The sequence below is a fragment of the Rhineura floridana genome, chromosome 4, assembly GCF_030035675.1.
Source record: "Rhineura floridana isolate rRhiFlo1 chromosome 4, rRhiFlo1.hap2, whole genome shotgun sequence".
NCBI classification, from domain to species: Eukaryota; Metazoa; Chordata; class Lepidosauria; order Squamata; family Rhineuridae; genus Rhineura; species Rhineura floridana.
This window is the reverse complement of record NC_084483.1, coordinates 71,261,183-71,285,882: the sequence shown is the minus strand read 5'-3', so window position 1 is coordinate 71,285,882 and position 24,700 is coordinate 71,261,183. Positions and strand designations below refer to the sequence as shown.

The 24,700-nt window shown below is 43.1% G+C and overlaps 1 protein-coding gene across 3 annotated transcripts in view; it reads left to right on the top strand.

The window, feature by feature from the left end:
- The first annotated feature begins 19,505 nt into the window (after positions 1-19,505).
- The window catches only part of MAP3K7 (mitogen-activated protein kinase kinase kinase 7), a 49,751-nt gene continuing 44,556 nt past the window's right edge, over positions 19,506-24,700 (top strand). Inside the window, exons 1-2 of one of the 3 annotated variants that reach the window (XR_009762199.1) lie at positions 19,506-20,488; positions 23,622-23,732. Coding sequence is in view for 2 of the 3 variants with exons in the window: in XM_061623351.1 (XP_061479335.1) it covers positions 20,399-20,488; positions 23,622-23,732 (201 nt within the window). In the remaining variant the exon portion in view is untranslated. The remainder of the gene's footprint in view (positions 20,489-23,621; positions 23,733-24,700) is intronic. The other 2 variants (XM_061623351.1, XM_061623350.1) reach the window with 2 other exon arrangements.

Genomic DNA, 24,700 nt, shown 5'->3' with positions numbered 1-24,700 from the left:
TTAAGTCTAACCATATGAATGTACCTTCAGTTAAACATACAATGCAATAATATTGCTGTCAATATCTAATTTTTTGGGGGGGGGAGAAATCAAAGTTTTAAATTTTATTCATTTTTGTTAAACCTTGACAAGTTCGTTACTTACAGACTTGCAAAATTTGCTATGGCCATGCAGAAAATGAGAATGTAATATTTTAGTAACTAGGGCTGAAATCCTTAAAAAACAAATTGTAATATATACTAACACTCCAATAATAAATTATTAATAGGCCAAGTCCTGTACAGTATAATTCAACAGAAACCACTCCAGTTATGCCACTGCCATGACAGATGTGCCAACAGAACACCCTAGATATGCTAAAGTGCTCTGCTTATAGGCCTATTCCTGCAGGACTTCTATTGGCAGGAAGTTCCACAGGGCAGTGACTGCCACACAAAAGGATCAGTCCCTAGTGAAAGCTGACTGAAACTTGGAGCATGGGGAACCACCAAAAGTACCCCTTCAGAAGATCTCAGTGACTGAGGTGGAGAAAAATGAATAGTAGTCCTTAAATAGGGTTGCCATATTCGTTTTACAAATCCGGACAGGCTAATTTGCATATTATGCAAATTATTTGCTGATCATGCAAATTAAGCATATTAATGGTTGCATTATCCAATTGTTTGTTTTTGTGCATAGTAATTACCACCAAAGTGGGGAAGAATCTTTTTTTTAAAAAACTTACATTTTCAGCTTTAAATGCCTAGATACTAGTTTCTAAAACCATGGAATATTTATTTATTTATTAAGAGGATTTATATCTTGCCCTTCTATTGTTAAAAACAGAGCTCAGGGCAGCTTAGAAATATAATAAAAACAATAAAAGTGTAACTTTTCAAGAAAAGTTTGGGAACCACTGGAATAAAGCATCTGCCTATGTTCCTGTACTACCCTCAGCCCTCACTTAAGTGCCTGGGATGCAAGCATGTGGACATTATACAGCCACAAAAGTGGCTGTATACTATAGCCAGCGTGGATTTTTCACATTCCCCAATGTTAAATTGAAAATGCCCCCCATGCCATTCTGATGCTTCCCATAAGCTCATTTCAAAACAAAACCTTACAAAACCAGAAACACTTGCTTAACAACCATCTCAATTTTCATGGTGATACACAACAGTCAGAAAGAATCGAGAGTTCAAAGTCTAAAGAAAGACAGAAAAAACCAGAACCCTTTTAGACTTTTTTGTCAGAGTTCTCATAATCTGTTGAAATTAATTAAAAATCAGCCATGTTCACAGAGTACTTGCCCCATACTCTGACCTTCATCTTCTGCAGCTTAAAAGTTTAAAAAATGCCTGGTTGATTTTTAATTAATTTAATAAATTTTGCATTGAACTGAATGATAATGTCAGGAATGCTGAGTAAGAACCAACTGTCAGTGTTCTAAAAGCCAGACTCACAGCTGCTGGGTTTGCCTAATCACGGGGCCACACCCACACCAGACTTTGATTTCACTTGAGACAGTCATGGCTTCCCCTAAAGAATCCTGGGAAGTGTAGTTTGTGATGGGTGCTGAGAGGGGACTCCTATTCCCCTGAGAGAGCTCCAGTGGCAACAGTGTTTTAATAGTCAGCTGCTCTGATTGAAGCTCTGTGAGGAGAACGGTGTCTCCTAGCAACTCTCAGCACCCTTCACTAGCTACACCTCCCAGGATTCTTTGGGAGAAGCCATGACTGCCTAAAGTGAAATAAAGGTCTGACGAGGATGTGGTCAGGGACAGCTTTGGTTTAAATTTGGGTGGGAGGCTACATGTGCCTGCTGTAGAATAAAAAGGTGTAGAAAATGCTGAAAAGCAATGATACTGTCACAAAGTTTTCCTTTTGGAAAGGAAAGGGGCTTCCCCTCTTCCCAGTGCCCACCCACCCAATCTCCTCCCCTCCCCTTCCTCCTCCTCTCTCTGCCCCCCTGGGTCAGTGTTGGACTACTACCTGGGAGACCAGGGTTCAAATCCCCATATAGCCATGAAGCTCACTGGGTGACCTTGGGCCAGTTACTGCCTCTCAGCTTCAGAGGAAGGCAATGGTAAAACCACATCTGAATACCATTTACCATGAAAACCCTATTCATAGGTTCACCATAAACTGGGATCAACTTGAAGGCAGTCCATTTCCATTTCAAACATGATTGCACAGAAATAAATTCCACTGAACTCAAAAAGTATTCAACTGATCCAACCCACCTTCCCTTCTCCTCCCTCCTATCCCCTCCCTCTTGCCCCTTCCCTCCCCTCTCCCTCCAATCCCCTCTTTCTCCCTCCTCCCCCCCATGGTCAGTTTTACCTATCTTAAGCATGACTGCATGGGAGTAAATACCATTCAACTCAATAAGTATGCAAATGATCAGACCTGCCCTCCCCTGCCCCTTCCTTTGCCTCTCCCTCTCCAATCCCCTCCTTCCCCCTTCCCCTCCCTCCACTCCCCTCTTCCCTCCCTTTCTCCTTCCCCCTCCACCCCCATGGTCAGTTTTACCTATCCTAACCATGATTACAAACGAGTAAATCTCATTGAACTCAATAAGCATGCAAATGATCATACCTGGCTGTCCCCTCCTTCCCCTCTCCTCTCCTTTCCTCCTCCCCTCGTCTCTTCCTCCTTCCTTGCCCACTCCCTCCCTCCCTTCTGGTCAGTTTTACCTATCCTAAGCATGATTGCACGGGAATAAATCCCACTGAACTCAATAAACATGCAAATGATCAAACCTGTCTTCTCCTACCCTACCCTTCCTTCCTGCTCCCATCCTCCTCCTCCCCCCCACCTTTCCTCCCCCCCCATCCCATGTGGTCAGTTTTACCTATCCCAAGCATGATTGCAGGGGAGTAAATCCCACTGAACTCAATAAGCATGCAAATGATCAATCCATTCTCAGCGGGTTTGCACGGGATCCCATTTCTTACCTCCCGCATTAAAAACCAGAGAAATTCACTAATAGGCAAAAAACCATGCGGTTTAAGAACATACCTATAGCCCCCAGATATTTCCATCACAGTTTAAAAAGCAGGGAAATTGGGCAGCTATAGTGAATACACCAGGGAAGCAGCAGAGCTGACCTCCTCTCTGAGATACTGTATTGCCCTACAAATTTGTCAAAATGCAAACACAATTTGGGTTGGTCTTTCACAGTCCAATCCACTTCCTGTGTAGCTTAGAAGAATTTGGTAACATGCGCCTCTACAAATAAATGGAGAGTTCTTACAATGGAGGAATAGAAGAAGTGGTGTCTGTGATGTTCCTATATTAATGTATATATGGTAAGTGTTGGTTGTTTAGAAGATACATGGTAAGTGGAGTGAAAGAGGAGGGGGAGTGAATGAGCAGTAGAATGCTAGATGATTGGCTGAGTGTTTAAAATGGCTGAACGTATAAAAGGAAGAGTGAGAGTGGAATCTGGGGGGGAGAAGAGAAAGAGTGGGTTGCTTGGTGGGGTTTGAGAGAGTTGTTTGCCAAGAGAGACTGAAGAAGGAGGGGGGTGGAGTTCGGATTAGTATTGAGTAAAACCATATGCTTATGTGCCTTAAGAAGAAATCTTGTTAATCTTGTTAGCTTTGTTATCTTTAATAAATACTTAATTTGGTTTACCAAAGGCCTGATCCTTGGCTGGGGTTTCACAGACCAGAAGGGAGGGTAAGGTAATGACCAAGGCTGAAGGGGAACTGTAACAAATGGTGGCAGCGGTGAAGAGAATAACAATACCAGTATTCAGAGTCTCTGGGAATACTAGTATTAGGACGTGACTGGTGGTTGCCTAGCAGGGGGATCTGTTGAGATCTGTGCTAGAGCGGGGAGAGAAACAATAAAAAAGGACAGTCCGGACTGGTGGAGTCCCTGGTGGTGCCTAGTGACAGGCTGTAGCCACGCGCAGGTAGGAACCTGACAGGGAGAGCCAGGGAAGGGCGTCACAGTGTCCCACAAGGATCTATGTTGGGACTGGTGCTTTTTAACTTGTTCACAATATATCTGGAGTTAAGGGTAATGTGATGTGGCCAAGTTTGCTGATGATATCAAATTGTTCAGGGTGGTTTAGAACAAAACGCAGTTGTGAGGACCTCAAAAGAAACTCTTCAAACTAGGTAAATGGTCATTAAAATAGCAAATACAATTCAATGTAAGCAAGTGTGAAGTGATGCACAGTGGGGCAAAAAAATCCTTATTTTACATATATGCTAATGGACAGCAACTGACCAGGAAAGAGATTGTGGAATCATGGTGGCTATCCCAATGAAAATGGTGACTCTGTGTGTGGTAGCTATGAAAAAAGTTGATTTCTATGTTAGGGAACATTAGGAAAGGATCTGAAAATAAAACTGGCAATCTTGTAATGCATAGTTCTGATCACTGTACATCAGAAAGGATATTGTAGAGCTGGAAAAAGTTCAGAAAAGGGCAACCAAAATGATTGTGGGGCTGGAACAACTCCACTATGAGAAAAAGAAAGAAATAAACAAAAGGCAGTAGCGACTATGGACAGGAAGGAGACTCCAGTGGTGGTGACTGCAGGGTGTGTGCAATGTTTGTTTTCTTGCCTGAGAACAACATGGCATACATGTGCAACAAGTGCAAGGAGGTGGCGCTGTTGGGAAAAAAGTGAGGGGTCTGGAACGGCAGACAGCCACACTGAAGAGTATAAGAGAAGATGAAGAGTTCTTAGATAGAACACTGGAACAACAGCAGCAAAGAGAAGTACAGGAGATGGAAGAACAACAGCATGTTGAAGCAGAAAAGGAGACTCTTGTGGAGAGCAACAAAATGGAGGAAACAGAAGAGCGAGCGAGCAGAAGAGTGAGGAGCAGAAGAGCGAGAACACACCCGTTATCAGTGGAACTATGGAACCACTTCCAGGCACCTGAGGATGAGACTGGCGAACAGCCTGCAGGGCAAGAATTGCAGGATACCCCATGTGACAGAGAGCGAGAGGCTGAAGCTCAGTCAAGCAGAGGCAATGAAACAATGCCCCATGACAAGAAGAAGAGAGGAAGAGTAGTGGTGGGAGACTCCCTACTGTGTGGGATTGAAACCCAAGTATGCCGAGAAGATCCATGGACTCGCCAGGTAAGCTGCCTCCCTGGAGAATGGATTAGAGATATGATAGAAGGCTTGCCATCACTCATAAAGCCCACTGACGGATATCCCTTTCTGCTCATCTATGTGGGAACAAATGATACTGCCAAGCAGAGCTACGAGGAAATCATGTCAGACTTTGAAGCTCTGGGAAGGAAACGGAAGGAGTTTGGGCCCAGATAGTTTTCTCGTCCATCCTTCCTGTACTTAGAAGAGGTGTGGAAGGGAAAGAAAAATACTCTGGGTGAATGACTAGCTACGAAGGACCATGGGCTATGCTTCCTGGAAGATGGACTGCTGGCAAATGATGGATTACACCTCACAAGGACTGGGAAGAATGTGTTTGGCCACAGCATGGAGAAATTCATCAGAAGAGCTTTAAACTGAATCCTGAGGGGGAGGGAGATGTAAACTTGGTGGTAATGACTAACAAAGGCTTGTGCACAGTAAGAGGAAATGAGGGAACAGTTCTAATGGGGCCGAGTAATAGTCTTCATAAAAATGTAGGAAGGAAGCCAGGCCAAAAATCACATGGTCTTCAATGTCTGTATATGAATGCCCAGAGTATGGGAAACCAATAGGACGAACTTGAACTCTTAATACAGGAGAGTAAATACAACTTTATAAGTATAACTGAAACTTGGTAGGATGACTCCCATGACTAGAATACAGCGATTGAAGGATATAACTTGTTCAAAAAGAACAGAAGGAAGAGAAAGGGAGACAGAGTCACTCTATATGTTAACAATATATATCCCTGCACAGAAATACAGGAGGAGCAAGAGTATCTGGATTAAAATAAGTGGGGCAAGGAATAAAAGGAATGTGGTAGTTGGAGTCTACTATCAACCACCAATCAAGGAGAACATGATGAAACTTTTGAAAAGCAAATTGCCAATGTTAAAGAGGAATGATGTAGTAGTAATGGGGGACTTCAATTACTCTGATATCTGTTGGAAGACAAATTCTGCCACACGTGGCCCCTCCAAGAAATTCCTGACTTGTGTGGAGGAAAGTGGAGGAAGTAACCAGAGGATCAGCTATCCTGGACTTCATTCTAACCAATAGAGATATTTTGGTGGATGAAGTGGCAGTTATGGGAACTCTGGGGGAAAGTGACCACGCTATACTTGAATTCTTGAATTTAACAGAAGCACAAGCTGAGAGTAGCCATACATGCGCCCTGGACTTCAGGAAAGCTGATTTTAATAAACTCAGAACAATGGTAAGTACGGTTCCATGGTAAGCGACCCTAGTGAGAAAAGTAGTCCAAGATGTGTGGGAGTTTCTAAAAAAGGAAATTCTAAAAGTGCAATCGCAAGCAATTCCATCAAGGAAAAAAAGGGGGAAACAGCAGAAGAAGCCAATGTGGCTTTACTGAAAGCTTAGAGATGACCTGGAAACAAAAAAGGACACATATAGGATGTGAAAAGAAGGCCAGGCCGCGAAGGAAGAGTACAGGCAGGAAGAGTACAGGTATCTCGGAATTGCAGGGATGGCGTCAGGAAGGCTAAAGCTGAGAATGAGCTGAGGTTAGCGAAAGATGCCAAAAGCAATAAAAAAAGCTTTCTTCAGGTATGTCCATAGTAAAAGACAGAGAAAAGAAACGGTGGTAGAGCTACTCAATGAGGATGACACAATGATAATAGATGACAAAGAAAAGGCAGAAATGCTCAATTCCTACTTTGGCTCAGTCTTCTCTCAAAAGAGGGTGTATGACCCTGCTGGGAAATGTGAAGTTGAAGGGGCAGGATTGCAGTCTGAGATTGACAGACAAATGGTCAAGGAATATCTAATCACTTTGAACGAGTTCAAATATGCAGGGCCTGATGAACTGCGTCCTAGAGTATTGAAGGAACTGGCTGAAGAACTCTTGGAACTACTGTGTATTATCTTTGCAAAATCATGGAGGACTGGTGAAGTGCCGGATGACTGGTGGAGGGCTAATGTTGTCCCCATCTTCAAAAGGGGCAAAAAGGAGGAACCTGGGAACTACAGACCAGTCAGCCTGACATTGATACCTGGGGAAATTATGGAGCAATTTATAAAGTGGTCAATCTGTAAGCACCTTGAAAACAATGCAGTGATTACTAGAAGCCAACATGGATATATCAAGAACAAATTCTGCCAGACTAACTTTATCTCATTTTTTGATTGGGTAACCTCCCTGGTAGACTGTGGAAATGCTGTGGACATAATATATCTCGACCAGCAAAGCTGTTGACAAGAGTGCCTCATGATATTCTGATTAGCAAACTAGCTAAATGTGGGCTGGATGGAACAACTATCAAGTGAATTCACAGATGGCTACAGAATCGTACTGAATGAGTGCTTATCAATGATCCTTCTCAAACCACAGGGCTCGGTCCTGAGCCCAGTGCTCTTCAATATATTTATTTATGACTTGGAGGAGGAGGTGAGGGAATGCTTATCAAATTTGCAGATGATACAAAATTGGGAAGGATAGCTAATACCCTGGAGGATAGAAACAAAATTCAAAGTGATCTTGATACGCTGGAGCACTGGGTTGAAAACAACAGAATGAAATTTAACAGGGATAAGTGCAAAGTTTTACACGTAGGAAAAAGAAACCAAATGCACAATTATAAGATGGGGATACTTGGTTCAGCAATACTACATGTGAGAAGGATCTTGGAATTGTTGTTGATCACGAAATGAATATGAGCCAACAGTGTGACGTGGCTGCAGAAAAGACAAATGCTATTTTAGGTTGCATTAATAGAAGTATAATTTCAGCATGAAGTACTGATTCCCTCTGGGAAATTCAGCACTGGTTAGGCCTCATCTTGAGTATTGCACTCAGTTCTTGGCTCCTTACTTTAAGAAGGATGCAGACAAACTGGAACAGATTCAGAGGAGGGCAATGAGGATGATCAGGAGACTGGAAACAAAGCCCTATGAGGAGAGACTGAAAGAACTGGCCATGTTTAACCTTGAGAAGAGGAGACTGAGGGGAGATATGATAGCACTCTTCAAGTATTTGAAAGGCTGTCAAACAGAGGAGGGCCAGAATATCTTCTTGACCATCTAGGGTGCAGGACAAGGAATAATGGGCTCAATTTACAGGAAGCCAGATATCGGCTGAATGTCACGAAAAAACGTCTTGTTAGAGTGGTACAACAGTGGAACCAATTACCTAGGGAGGTGGTGGGCTCTCTAACACTGAAGGCATTCAAGAGGCAGCTGGACAGCCACTTGTCAGGTCTGTTGTAATTTGGATCCCTGCATTGAACAGGGGGGTGGACTTGATGGACTTATAGGCCCCTTCCAACCTACTGTTCTATTATTCTACGATTATGTTATCTCCACCCACCCTGCTGCACAGCATTCCAGCAGTTCCACCCTTTGTTGAGGTATTACCTGATTATGTGCTATTGTTTTGCTGTACTGGCTGTTGTGTTTTCTTCTGTCAGTTTGCATTATGAATTATTGTATGCCAACCTTAGATCACTGGTCGATGAAGGGCGGGCTAAAAAATATTTTAAATAAATAAAATATTGGACATGACCGTTGTTCCACTGGAATAGTGGTGGAGCATCTCTGATCCTGGGATAAACCAGTCCTTTAATTGTAACAATTGTTAACCTTTTAAGAATCTTTTTTTCTTAAAACTAAACTATACCTAACATTCTTCACACAATTAGGAAAAGCATGAATGTTTTTCTTAAAAATAAAAAGCAGCTGTAGATTTAACTGGGCTTTAACCATTTGCCCCCACTTCAGCCCCAACCTGGATTATTTCCCTCATGGAGGCTATTTTCATTCAGAGGATGAAAATAATTCCAGCTGGGGGCGATGGAAGTTTCCCTCTTGATGCAAATAGCAGCTGTGGGTGGCTCAGTCCAGACTGAGATGTTAGTTGGGTGTAAAAAAAAACATTTCCTGGCTCATCACATTCCCAGACCAGCTACTCAAGCATGATTGCAGGGGAGTAAATCCCACTGAACTCAATAAGCATGCAAATGATCAATCCATTCTCAGCAAACAGGATCCCATTTCTTACCTCCCAGATTAAATAGCAGGGAAATTCACTAATAGGCAAAAAACCTTGCGGTTTAAGAATGTAGCTATAGCCCACAGATATTTCTATCAAATTTTAAAAAGCAGGGAAATTGGGCAGCTATAGTGAATGCACCAGGGGAGCAGGAGACCTGAACTCCTCTCTGAGATATTGCCCTACCCTACAAATTGGTCAAAATGCAAACACAATTTGGGTTGGTCTTTCACAGTCCAATCCACTTGCTGTGTAGCTTGCAAGAATTTGGTAACATGTGCCTCTGAGCATATGGTGAGTGGTGGCAACACCTGCAATCAGCCCAAATAATAGAAAGAAGACGTGCTGTGCTGATCTTGTTTTAGCAGGGAGGAAGCAACATTATTAAGACAGTTGATACAGTTCAGATGGTCACTTTAAATATGTCTGATTTACTTTGCAATTCCTATAGGAAATCATTTTCTTTTGTTTCTATTTCTGTATGTGAAGTACAGCAACACTGCAAAATGTACACTAAAAAAACTCCAAACACAATTGTGGAATAATGCCACTGACTTCTGCAGAATAGTCTCCAGCGGATCTCGGGAGTGTCTCAGTTTGCACAAGATAAAACAGTGGGAGGCAAAATATATTCTAGCAAAATGCTAGGTGTGCTCTATGTTTTTAATTGACTGTGCCCACCTTGCCTTAAATGAAGTGGTTTAAACATAGCAGGCTCAAAACATGCATCCTCTTTTTTCAAACAGCTAAGAGTCATTGCTGAAGTAGCAACATATTGTAATCAGTCTGATTTTACATCAAACTGTAGTTTCAGATTCAACTGTTAATGCACCCAAAATAGAAATAGAACATAACCTCCAATTTGAAACACAAAAGGCTGTCTTCACCATCATATGACACTGACCAATAAAAAGGCGTTGAAATTAATAAAAATAAATTTGACACAGATTTGTAGGATGAATAATGAGGGAAATAAAATTTTCTAGTTCACATTCTCTGTAGAAACATTAGTAACACAGGAAAGAAGCAAAGCAAGAAGAACACCAACAAACATACAAAAATATAATTCTCTATCTTTGGAGATGGCAGGTGTTGCCACCACTCACCATATGCTCAGAGGCACATATTACCAATTCTTGCAAGCTACACAGCAAGTGGATTAGACTGTGAAAGACCAACCCAAATTGTGTTTCCATTTTGACCAATATGTAGGGCTGTCCAATATCTCAGAGAGGAGTTCAGGTCTCCTGCTCCCCTAGTGCATTCACTATAGCTGCCCAATTTCCCTGCTTTTTAAAGCTTGATAGAAATATCTGTGGGCTATAGCTACATTCTTAAACCGCAAGGTTTTTTGCCTGTAAGTGAACTGTTCTCGTTGTTTTTCTAAAATTGTACTATGATCTACTTTACAGGATTGTTGTGAGATTAAAAAGACTATTAAACATTTTGGCAAACTTAAAATGCTTACAAAAAGTAGTATAGTACAGAGGACATTCAGATGAGAACTCTGGGCTCATCCAGACGACTGTAAAATGTGTGTTCATTATTTTTTGGTCGTCCAAATGACGTCTCGCGCTGTTACGTATTTTCACGGGTTAAATCCGCTACTTGCAATACTGGCAAAAATGCGATTTGCTGTTTAAAATCGGGAATCATCCGCTGTGCCATCAGGAGTTAGGATGCAATACCGCGGACTTTACAGCTGATGAGCGGTTCTTGGGCATTTCCCCTTGCCCCTTCTCCTCATTCCAGCCAATCACGTATCTGCACTTTTGCGCATTTGCGAGAATAAGCCCGGGAAAATTGAACCAATCATCACAATGGTGGGGTGTTGGGGGGGTGTCTGCAACTACTGTGCAGATGCATTTTATTTTTTGCCAGCCTGCAAACTGGGCGGCCACTCTGGGTGAGATCTGCAATGCACAGCAAGCGAGAAAGGGGGGATGGTCGGTTTCAGCCTGCCACCGGAAAGCTTTGTCAATTTCATTCTACTTGCTGGGGGTTTTGCTTCAAATCAGAAAAGCATACATTAGTTTAAGTGTAATATCACAAATACAAACAAGAAAAGCTTTGGTGGTCGGTTTCAAGCCTTCTCCGGAAAGCTTTGTCAATTTCATTCTCCTGGGAAGGAAAGGGAGAAGGGGTGTGTGTGAGTTTCTTGCTTTTTTGGAGAAATAAGTGCAATTGTCAGCGTGTGTATCTCCTTAAATATCAATAAAGGCAGAAAAGCATACATTCATTTAAGCATAATATCGCAAATACAAACAAGGCAGGCGTGAAACCGACCAGCAGCCTTTCCTTCCAAGGCGAGAACTCCTTTACAGCTATATTGTGCTTTCTTGCAAAGGGGGAGAGGAGCATATGTAATTTTTTTGCTGACCAATTGGTTGATAGGGGGAGGTTTTAGAGGCGGAGCTTGGAAAAAGCGAAAAGAATGTAGGGGTCTTACCGCTGCATGTGTGGGTGCAAAAAAGTGTTTTTTTTAATTGGGAAAGAGCAAACTAAAAGGCAAAGTGAGGACTATCAGATGACAAACTGAATATGGAAACTGTGGATTATCCCGCTCCGTTTGGATAAGCCCTCTGTGTGCAGACCCTATATGCAGTATGGGAGCAAGACAAGCTGGTCCCAACAGGCAGCCAACCACACATTGGATAGGCAAAGGGCCTACATGTAAAGTCCTATGTTTATAAGCCTGAATATCCTGGTTGTGTCCCAGATTCTTTTTTCTTTTTTAGATTAGGATTTTTTCATATTTCCAAACCTCCCCCTCCCTCAATTGAAAATTGGGGGCAGGCAGGCTGAGAGAGACTTATTATGTTGATTATTCCTTATTTATCAGTATTAATGTTTATATCCATTCTGTCTTTCCCTCAAGGAGCTCAAGGTAGCATTCATGGGTCTCCTTTTCTCCACGTTATCCTCACAGCAATCCTGTGAAATCGGTTAGGCTGAGAGACAGTGACTGGCCCAAGATCACACAGTGAGTTTTATGCCTCATATTGACCCTTGGGTCCCAGGTCTCTGTCCACTTAATATCCCTCCACCATATTCTACATTCTAGAAAAAAGATGTAGAAGTGAATAAGGTGGGAAAGGGGAATAATAATCTTCTCTGATAGGTCTGGAAATTTATGGGGGCTCTTGTTAACAGTCCTATGTCGCATGTTTAAGACTAACCAGTTCAAGCTGCAATCCTGTATATACTTATCAAGGGGCAATCTCCATGGAATTCAGTGCGGCTTACTTCTGAGTGATCAGTTATTGTTGCACGAACCCACATTAGAAATTGTGACAATAAACATCCCTTCTGAACCAAGGTATTTATGCAACTGCAATGTTTAAGTGCCCACTGTTTCTTTGCAAAGGAAGAGGATAGGGAGAGAGCCAGAACAGGTGGGGGCTACACAACTTTTCTCCCACCAGAGAAACAACTGTGGTAGTAGGAACCTCTTCTGAGCCAAAGTAAGGCTGTGAGCACACTAGTCACCTACAGGAAAGTGTTTCCATTGGCCACACCTGAAGGGCCAATTGGTTGATCTGCCAATCAGTTGCAAAATCGCTTTGAAGGGATTTAAAAAAAAATGCATTCAAGCTGATCCGACAAGGTTTTGCAGGAAAAGAGGCAGGGTATGACTAGCATCATGTGCCCTTATGAAAAGAGAGGTGGAAACGCACTGGAACCAGCAGAACAGTAAGTGTGTCTCTACCCTAAGTCACTTTTCAGTTTAGTTAGGTGTTAACTACTTGTAAAACTGCAATGTTTAAGTATCCATAGTATCGTTGCAAGGGAGGATGAAACAGAACAACTTGGTCGTGCCCCTATGACCTCCTAGCGGTCCCACCAGGTTCAGTAGGAGGCATCAGCTGCCACTAGAGAGGGTGAGTAAACATTTTCCCCACTCCTGTACCCCAGTCCCAAGAACTGGAGAGAAGCTTTCATTGCCACCATGGTAGGGGAGAAAAGGGTCTTTTAAACAGTTCCCAACACACTACAGTCCAGATCCTGATCTCTCTCTCTCTCTCTCTCTCTCTCTCTCTCTCTCTCTCTCACTCTCTCACACACACACACGCATGCACACACACACACCTTGGAGACAGATACAGTATTTGAAATTTAAATACTAGAAATGTTAATTGCAATTAACGCCACTTCGTGTTTGGGCCTTGGTTTCATTCATCCTTTCATTTCCCAGACATATATATTCAATGTGATATACAAACTATAATATCCTGTGTGAGAGGGAAAATTCCTAAGATTCAGTGACATTCTCCTAGTGTTCCTCCTTCAATGTTAAGAACATAAGAACATAAGAAGAGCCTGCTGGATCAGGCCAGTGGCCCATCTAGTCCAGCATCCTGTTCTCAATGGCCAACCAGGTGCCTGGGGGAAGCCCGCAAGCAGGACCTGAGTGCAAGAACACTCTCCCCTCCTGAGGCTTCCGGTAACTGGTTTTCAGAAGCATGCTGCCTCTGACTAGGGTGGCAGAGCACAGCCATCATGGCTAGTAGCCATTGATAGCCCTGTCCTCCATGAATTTGTCTAATCTTCTTTTAAAGCCATCCAAGCTGGTGGCCATTACTGCATCTTGTGGGAGCAAATTCCATAGTTTAACTATGCGCTGAGTAAAGAAGTACTTCCTTTTGTCTGTCCTGAATCTCCAACATTCAGCTCCTTTGAATGTCCACGAGTTCTAGTATTATGAGAGAGGGAGAAGAACTTTTCTCTATCCACTTTCTCAATGCCATGCATAATTTTAAACACTTCTATCATGTCTCCTCTGACCCGCCTTTTCTCTAAACTAAAAAGCCCCAAATGCTGCAACCTTTCCTCTAAGGGAGTCGCTCCATCCCCTTGATCATTCTGGTTGCCCTATTCTGAACCTTTTCCAACTCTATAATATCATTTTTGAGATGAGGTGACCAGAACTGTACACAGTATTCCAAATACGGCCGCACCATAGATATATACAACGGCATTATGATATCGGCTGTTTTATTTTCAATACCTTTCCTAATTATCGCTAGCATGGAATCTGCCTTTTTCACAGCTGCCGCACACCGGGTCGACATTTTCATCGTGCTGTCCACTACAACCCCGAGGTCTCTCTGCTGGTCGGTCACCGCCAGTTCAGACTCCATGAGAGTATATGTGAAATTAAGATTTTTTGCTCCAATATGCATAATTTTACACTTTTACACAAACTTGGCCACTTCACTGCTCACTCCTAATTCTAGGTCATTAACGAACAAGTTGAAAAGTACAGGTCCCAATACCGACCCTTGAGGGACTCTACTTTCTACAGCCCTCCATTGGGAGAACTGTCCATTTATTCCTACTCTCTGCTTTCTGCTTCTTAACCAATTCCTTATCCACAAGAGGACCTCTCCTCTTATTCCATGACTGCTAAGCTTCCTCAGAAGTCTTTGGTGAGCTACCTTGTCAAACGCTTTTTGAAAGTCTAAGTACGCTATGTCCACTGGATCACCTCTATCTATATGCTTGTTGACACTCTCAAAGAATTCTAATAGGTTACTGAGACAGGACTTTCCCTTGCAGAAGCCATGCTGGCTCTGCTTCAGCAAGGCTTCTTCTTGTTTGTGCTTAGTTAATCTAGCTTTAATCATACTTTCTACCAGTTTTCCAGGGACAGAAGTTAAGCTAACAGGCCTGTAATTTCCGGGATCCCCCCTGGATCCCTTTTTGAAGATTGGCGTTACATTTGCCACTTTCCAGTCCTCAGGCACGGAGGAGGACCTGAGGGACAAGTTACATATTTTAGTTAGCAGATCAGCAATTTCACATTTGAGTTCTTTGAGAACTCTTGGGTGGATGCCATACGAGCCCGGTGATTTGTCAGTTTTTATATTGTCCATTAAGCCTAGAACTTCCTCTCTCATTACCGCTCCTAAAGTTGCACCCTAACATGTCCCTAAGGTTATGCTGATAGGAATAGGGTTGGCTTATCATGTATAGGCGTATCTGAAGCCTTCCAGTGGAACATGACTATGTGCACCCATTTACTTTCCCCCATATAAGTGTAGATCTGTTATTCATTCCTGTAAGGCAGAGGTTGCCAAACTATGGTCCACGGACCAACAATGGTCCACGAGCTTCATTCAGATAGTCTGCAGTGTGTTTGTGGATTTGTGGTTGAAGATGGGAGATGGCATACCCATCGCATTAAATATTCATATTGATTTTTAGTTGTATTTTTATTGCTTCTTTTATTTCTTATATTGTATTTTATTGTATTACAGTTTGACTTCTATGGAATACAATAAAAAGCAATATATAAGAAATAAAAGCAGCAACAAAAATACAATTAAAAATCATACAGTATCTAGTACAGCAATTTACAATGGCTACAACAAGCAGAAAAATCACGGAATGGTCCACAAAGACCTGTAGCGGTTTTCAAGTGATCAGTGGGGGAAATAGTTAGGGAACTACTACATTAAGAAAACATTGAATATCCCTCTTGGGGATAATGTTGCAATGACTGGTGGCAAAACTGCCCACCCAACCCCCTGGCACTGGGTCAGTCACTACCCACAGGGACACCATCATCATAAAGGGAGGGGGATAATCTTTCCCTTCTTCCTCTTTTCTAAAGGCAGCTCCAGGGTTGCAGGGGAGGGTGAAATATGATTTCGGTATCACTCACACACCACATGGAACCGGGGTCAGCGAAGAGGAGGCATTTTTTTCATACTCCAGCTTTCAGGTCTGGCAGTACTGTGGTAGATGTGATGTCCTTCCCCAGCACCACCTATGAAGCTCTCACTTGTGGCTACCAGCAGACAGGAACATCAGGTTTTCTTCTTACCCTTTACAGCTCTAGCACAGTTCTCAGAAGATTCCCCTGCTAGTCATTACTACCCAACACTCAGTATCTCTTATAACCTTTAGACTGTGCCAGAGCCAGGCTATCTCGATACCTTGTGTCTATGGGTATAGGTAATTCCCAAACCCCCCTGCAGCCTCTTGCACTGAAGCATACAGCCCTGGGTTTCTCTGTGGTACTGGATACAATATCTTTTCCTCTGCCGCTGCCACCATTTGATACAACTGTTCAGTCTTGGTTACTTGCTATCCCCCCTGGTTTGTGTTTCCCAGCTGAAGGAATCAGGCTTTTGTTTAACCAAGAAATATTTATTGACCACTAAAAATAACAAGATTACTTAATTACTTTGTTGACAAGCTTATGGTTTCATATTCTGTTCTGACATGTACTTTACTTCTCATTAATTGCCTCAGAACTCCAACTCACTCTCAACAACAACCTCCAAAAACCACCAAAACCTCTCTTTCACCTCTTTAAACCTCCAACATCCACCTCCTGAGTCAACTGTCATTCTTCCATTTATACTCCCAGCCATTCAAACGCTCAGCCAATCATCCAGCATTCTACTGCTCATGTACTCCCCCTCCTCTTTCACTCCACTTACCATATGTCTTCTATATAACCAGCACTTACCATATTTACAATATAAGCAGGAACATCACAGTAGACAGCTCAACTGTCTGCTCTGACTTATTTCCTAGACATTTTGAAGGTAAAATTGCTTATAATCTAAGTCTCTTATAGTTTGTCTCTTAAAGTTATAGCAGATCAATCTCATGAGAGCACAATCTGGTCAAATGTCACTGGATGAATGCCAGTTGCTAGGATGTGGGCAAGTGTAGGCAACCACCTGCATTCTTGATTCTGATTTTGATGAATAACATTTGGTAAGAATGGGTTTACCAGTTGAGCCAAATAAGTAGTTAATGCCTATCTAAGATAGAGTGGTCCCAGGCTCCTTAAGAGGTGGCAGTGAGACTACTCCTTAAGAAACCCTCCTTGAGCCAAGATCTGAATAACTATAGACCAATTACAAATACCTACTTCCTTGATAAGGTTCTTGAGTGGGTGGTCATTGACCTATTCCAGGCATTTGTGGGTGAGACTTTCTAGATTCATTCTGCATTTAGGGCTGATTTTGGCATTGAGGCTGTATTGGCTGCCCTGATTGATGAGCTGTACCATGAGAAATGGGAGTGTGTCCCTGCTGATACTCCTTGACATTTTGACAACTTTCGGTACCTTCTATCATAATATCTTTCAGGAGTAACTAGCTGGTTGGGAATTGGAAGCATTGCTTTGCAGTGATTCTGCTCCTATTCGGATGGCTGACTTCAGAAGGTGGTGTATGATGTTATCACCCATGCTGTTTAGTGGAGTCATCCAGAGTTTTGGAGTGTATTGCCATCAGTATGCTGATGGCAGACAACTCTATTTCTCTTTTACAGCTCATCCAGGTGAAGTGGTGGATATGCAGAACCAATGTTTGGCCTCAGTAATGGACATGATGAGAGCCAAAAAACTGAAGCTCAAGTCAGATAAGATAATGACCTGCACTATCCCTAAAGGATCAGGCCTTCAGCTTGGTGATGCTCCAGGATCAATTAGCTTCACACTGGAAGCACAAGCCTGTAGCATGGAGTGCCTTCTACCAGTTTCGGCTAGTGGTCCAGCTGTGACCTTACCTGGATGGAGATAGCTTGGGCTTCAGTAGTCTACACTTTGGTAACCTCTAGGCTGGAGTACTGGAATGCATTTTATGTAGAGCTGCCTTTGAAGATGGTTTGAAACTACCGAAAACAGTAAAGTGTTAACAGATACCACTGGTCCAATGCACTGGCTGCCAATTAGTTTCTGGGCTCAGTTCAAAGAGTTGGTTTTGATTTTTTAAAGCCCTGTATGGCTCTGACCCCAATACCTAAATGACCATGTCTTCCCATATGAACATACCAGGAATTGTGATTGTCATCTGAGGCCTGAAGAGTGGTGATTAGAGAACAGCCTTCTACACACACACACACACTCCCCCAGGAGGCATGCTTGCCACCAACTATCATTTCAGCACCAGATTAAAAAAAATTATTCTCCTGGGCATATGGGCACAGCTTTAACAATATTGTTGTGATAGTTACTGAATCCAGGCTTTAATGCATGTGCTTTTTACAACTGTTATTGTGTATTATTTCATTATGCTTTTATCATGCTTATAGTAAATAGCTTTGAGACTTTAGTTTAAAGCAATATAGAAGTCTTATCAATCAATTAGTTTATTGTGGATTTGTTTTCACAATTCTTCAAATAAACACTCTGTTGCTTAACCCTGGCTAATTATCAGTGAAACCCACATTTAAGGGGATCGAACACCTACTAGATACCGTTAGGAAATCTTCTCTTCCCTGTGCCCCCATGTCTTTCAGCAGGTCCAGCACAACGATAGGCATTTCCTTATTATGCAAGGATGGAATGAGTTTCATTTGTGTTTCATATGGGCAGAGAACTGCTAAACAGCTAAGATGCAGTCCACAGTTATTTTATCTCTCAGGCTTAACATTTAATCTTCCTTGACTTGTTGTTAAGTGGCTACTGTAGTATTCTCACAACACAGCAACACCAACATCACTAAAATGACAAATGTCCTATAAGGTCTGAACAGAGAGATACAAAGAGTTCAGCCACAGATGATGAATTTGAGAGGGACCCTAGACCAAAAGACACATGTGCATGGATATCCTGTAGCAGGATCCTATAGGATTAAGTCTTCAAAGAAGCTAAGCAGAAAACCTGATAATTATGCTTCATCTAGATTTGGCTTTGAATCTGTCCCAGATCTGTAATTCTTTGATCATATTTTGTAGTTATACCAACGACTTGGCCACAGCACTTCCACAAAGCACTTGGATCATTATTTTTACAATGCAGTCCAAGGACATTAATATGAGCTATTATTAGATAATGCATCTGCATGTACAAATTATGAGAAATATGAAAGATTATGAGAGCCTTGGTTTTAAGTACCATGATGATGCCTCAAGGCACTGGAACTTTACTCCTAGGCACCATTGTCATATCTAATTAGTGGTTTGGGTGTCTATTTTTGAACTACAGCAGCTGAGGGAAACTGAGGTGCTGGATCAGTTGGTTTTTATGATGCAGTCAGTGAGCGCTGATGTGAGCTATAAGAAAGGGAATTTGGGGCATCTGCATAGGAAGATCTTACTATTCCCCTCACACACACACACACACACACACACACACACACACACACACACCGCAATAGAATCTGCAACTTTTCCCATCGCCTCACTTCCCCATTCATATGCTTAGTCTTTTGCTGTTTCCAGGTAGAGATTAGAAGGATTGTTCTGTGTCTTCAGCAGAGTTTATTTATTTATATGCCGCCCCATAGCCGAAGCTCTCTGAGCGGTCTACAGCACAGAGTTGCCATTCTGTTTCCGTTTGCACTGAACAAACGAAATGAAACTGGTGACGCTTTGTCCTACCGCGGTGGTGAACTGCTTGGAGGTAAAGCCTCACCTCTTGGGCTGTGCCTGTCATGCAGCGTACAGGTACAGGAGAACAGCCTACGGGAGAAAGACGGGGCAGCAGCTCTTTTCCCTTTCACGGCTCGCTTTCATATCCCTCGCATCGTACCAGCTTAGCAGAGGTTGGTTACTCCTTTTGTGGCTCACACCTAGCCGGCTCCAACTGAGAAGAAAACACCAGCCCACGCGGCTTTGGACCTACTATCGCTTGTTCCGTCAGCGGCCTCTGGAAGGCGGCAAAGGAGAAAGGCGGAGCAGCTCCGTGTAGAGGGAGGCCGTGAACGAACGAAAGGAAGGAGGAGCAGTTGGTGCCGCCGCCGCCGCCACCACCTCTCCTGCCAGGCCATGGCCCTGGTCGGGCCTCTTCAGTAGCCTCTGAAGAGGGGGGGGCAAAGAGCGCAGAAGTGTGGGGTGGTTCCCTTCCTGCGAAGCGCCTCCAATGTCAAGGGAGGCGGGTGCTGGGCTCTGAGCGGCGGCGGCTTCTCGCCTTCCTCATTCAACGTCCTCCTGTCTGCGGGGGCGCGCAACCGCCGACGCAACGCCCAGGCTCCGACTGAGGAGAGGCCGCGGCCTGCAAGAGCGGAAAGAAAAAGAGGGAGCAGGTTGCTTGCGTGTGAGGCGCAACATGTCGAGCCAGGCCCCTGCGGCCTGGGCTTCCCAGTGGCCCCAATAAAGCCCGGGCGGAAGAACCTCGTATGAGGCCTCTCCGTGGTCCAGGAGGCGCCTCCGTCGGGCCCTCCTTCCCCCGCTGCTGCTGAGCAAGAAGAGACCCGCAGAAACAGCCCAGCGAGAGGGGTCCTGCTCTGCCTCGCCGTTTCCACACCGGCCCGTCCTCTGGTCTTTCCCTTCCATCTTCGTAGACGCGCACCCGCATACGTTACCAGTTGGAAGCGAAGGAATGTCTTCTGCCAACTCCGCGGACATGATTGAAACTCCTCCAGTGCTCAACTTCGAAGAAATTGACTACAAAGCAATCGAGGTGGAAGAGGTGAGTCCCAAAGGGATGAAGGCGGGGAGGGAGACCCGGTTGCCAGCCTCGGAAGTAAGCCCCAAATACCTCAAAGACACTTTACCCCCGGTATATATGCATAAGATTACACCCTTGGTTGTACAAAGTCAAATCCACCAGCATTGCCTGACACGCACACGTGACGCTGCAATCCTGTGCATTCTTCCTTGGGAGTATGTCCCATTGAATACAGCGCATAGGATTGCAGGGCAAACTCAAGGCTATTTAGAAGCTGTTCCTTTTATCCTCTCCTCCCCACCCCACCCCACCTCCAGATCATTATAGGCTCAGTGTGCACATCACTCATTGGTGAGGGAAAAACAAGTTATGATAGTCAGTGCAGTGTGTAATATTTAACGTGCTGGCTTTAGAGCAATAGACTCAGGTTTACAACCCTACTTGACCACAAAGATCAGTGGATGTTTTTGAGCCAGTTGCCATCTCTCAGCATAACTTACAGGGCTGTTGTGAAGATAAAATGGGGAGAAACCTTGAATTCCTTGGAAAGAAGGGGAGGCTGAAAATATAATAATATGCCAGTGGTACTTAACTAAGCACCAGAGCTCAGACCTGGTTTTAGTAATTAGTTCTGAGGCTATCTTATTGAGATTCGGCTCACGTTAAGGCTTAAACACCCCTCACGTGCGTGCACACATGTTTGTTTAGGGAACCTCAATGCACACTGAATAAAGAATAATGTGCAGACCTTACAGCTATGTACAACTTAAAGCCTATTGTAAGTTTTAGCTGTTTCTTTTTGAAGCCTCAGGTAGCACTTTCTGTTTCTTTATACCAGGGTAGCCTAAGTGGTCCTCCCCCCCCCCCAATGTTCTTGGACTACAACTCCTATAATTCCTGGCCATGCTGAGTAGGATTGATGGGTATTGTAGTCCAAGAACATATGGAAGACATTTACATTGGCTAACTCTGGTTTATATTATTGGAAAGGAACGGGTGATACCCTAGAGCAGCCTTTCCCAACCAGTGTGCCTCCAGATGTTGTTGGACCACAACTCCCATCAGCCTCAGCCAGCATTGCCAATGGTCAGGAAAGATGGGAATTGTTGTCCAACAACATCTGGAGGCACACTGGTTGGAAAAGGCTGCCCTAGAGTCAGGGAAATTGATTAGTACCTGTCTTATATCAGCCATGGGCAACTTAGGGCAGCTTCATGCATTATTCTTTTCCTACTCAGAAAGCTCTTCAATGGAAGACACGGTGGGTGAGAAGCCAGAAGCCTATGTATAGATGTTCATGTGTGACATCCTATATATATCTGACAATTCTATATTTGTTGTATATGAGAAGCTAGGATGTGTCATTGCTTTCCAATATATATATATATATTTATGCAATGAAATATGAAGAGAGTATCCCCTTGCCTCTTTCAGGCACTCTGCTGAAATCACTCGCCTCCCTTGTAACTCTGTTTGCATTATATCTCTCCTTAAATTCCTACACCAACTTCCTGCACAAGCTCTGTAGTCTTTCCCCCCCCCCGCATCTCTCCCCAATTCATCTCTTGCCATCCTCACTGTTGAACATCTGAAGGCCTGCTCCACTCTAAAACCATTCCACTGCTCCCTTTTTGCTGCTTCTTAAGCTTGAGCTGCTTCCCAGAATACCTGGGTGATGCGTCCTTGCTCACTTGCTTCAAATCTCTCCTCAGAGCCCTTCTTTTCTGCAAAGACTGTAGCATAAGCCCCATATCCTACTGTAACTAAGCCTTAGTTCGTGTAGCTGAAGCATCACACAATCTTTCACTGTTCACCACTGCCTCTACATCCCCCCTCCCTTTGTCTTCTCTCTCCTGTGTCAAATTACAGATTCTCAGCTCTCTGATCAGGGACCTGTGTGTGGTGTATGTTGATGGCTCTATATAAGCAATACGTAATAACTATGATCCACATGTGGGTTTCATACTTTCAATGTAGGAAAAGTATAATCATTGAAATAATCTTAGCTCTTGGTCTTCTCCATTACTCTTAATTCTCAGTGTTTATTTATTTTCCCATTTGTAAAGAGAACAATACAGCTTCTAGTATTAGTATTAGTATTTAGTCCTTTTTACATCTCTGATCTCCTTCATCTCATGGCCTCTGGTGTGATTTTCCCATTCTTGAGAGGAGGAGGAGCAGCTCTGAGCTGGATGGAAATATTATTTTCCATGCAGGGGTGGATTCCTCCTTGTGATGATATTCTGGGGTGGAGTAATGTAATAACAAGGATTCTGGCCCACAAAATAACTTGGATAGAGAGAATTCTAGGAAAAGGAAGTTGACCATTGTTGGCCTTAGAATGCTGTTCATCCTGGTATTGTACTGTTCAGTAATATGCTTTTATTCTGATTTGGCATTAGTGAATTGATAACTAAGTGATTTCTTTTGAACTTCTAGGGCCATGCCAAGTCCTCTCCATTTAAAATATAAAACAGCCAGCATAAAATAACTACCACAAACCACACCATTAAAGCAGTATATCCAATAAAATAACATAAAAGCCACTTGTGATAGGTCTTCAAAGCTATTTTAGATCACCAAGACTGAAGGAACTAACTGTACATCCCATCAGTGATGGATTGCTCTAAACCTGTGTAGTTAAGAAAGATACATTTGATATCTCAAGTTTGAAAAGGCTTTCCTTATAAAGTCACAGTTCTATGCAAGTTTACTTGTGAATAAGTCCTGTTGAACTTTGTGGGACTAACCTTTTTCCCACTGAGCTATGTAAAATCACATCTCCTGGATTAATTATAAACTTCCATATGCATACAGCATACATCTGCAATAAACACTGCATAGCCGGAAGTGAAATATTTTCTCAGGTCAAAAAAAGGAATTTTCTCAGGTTAAAAAAAGGAATGTGAATGAAGGGAAGTGGGAAAGAGAGCAAAAGATCCCAAGGTCCAAGTCTGTGTCTGGCAGACTAAAATTAATGCTTTTGGGGCTGTGTACATCTTGGCAAGCCATAAGTTAGGCAGGTCTTTCATAGAACGTAAAGATGGGTTTTTACTGTGTCATTCTGCAATATTTAGAAAGGAATTAATGGGGGCTATGCCAGTTGTTTGTTTGAAATATGTTTCTGAAAGTTTCTAATTGCTTTTTTAACTAGGTTGTTGGAAGAGGAGCCTTTGGAGTTGTTTGCAAAGCAAAATGGCGAGCAAAAGATGTGGCCATTAAGCAAATAGAAAGTGAATCTGAACGAAAAGCCTTCATAGTAGAGGTACAATTTTGCTTTAAAATTTCTTTGAGCGCAATTTTATAAGCAGGTAGCCTGCTGGTTTCAGAACCATGATATTTTGGTTGTGTTGGAATGGAAAGCACCCAACCCAAAAGGGTGCTCATGATTTCAGTGCTATGTCATAAAATGTTCTTTTAAGATTTCTTTCTGAGTCATGTGGATATTTTCTACATCCCTGGGGATATATTCAGGACTGTATTGGGGTGAGGGACTAACTAGAAACTCCAATAGCCCTCTGAATTGTACTCCCAACATCTGTATTTCTTTGTCTGTAGGGACATTCTGTAAGCTGCATTGCTTGGAATAAAAAAACTCTACAAACTACTCTAGCTGGGTTATTGGAGTCTCTTGCCTCTTCAGTCACATTGGCCCAGATCAGATATTCTTTCCCCCCTATTTTCACCTTACATGCAATGGCAGGGGCTGGGGTGCTGAATGGGATCATGCCTTCCCACTCTGCTCTCTGGTTACTGTTGCCCACTGATGTTCACATGTGAGTATAATATTTTAGTAGGCTGTGTCAGATGAATGGGTAGGGAAGGTGTGTTTCTGCTCCACCACCACATGTAGAAAACAGATCAAGGGGAGAGCTTCATCTAAACCAGGCCAGTCAAAGTGACAAGAAACTAGCAACATTTATAGGAAACTGTTGAACACTTATTTTTTAGCTAAGGTTCTCTATGTGTGTATTGATATGAGAGTGGTGTGTTACATTTCTTATTTCTCTTCTGTTGGGAAATTAAGAGTTCACTGCTAGTAGGCTCTTCATAAACATGCATATTTTTTTTTTACTGAGGATAGTGAGCCCACAGTGGGGACATGTGAAGAAAGATGGGCCTGCCACTCACAACTGGGTGAATAATAAGCCACAGCACTTATCAGCCATGTTTCCAGTTGGTTTGGCATATGAAGTCAGGGACTTTGGCCTTAAGTTGTCCAGTCCAACTGCT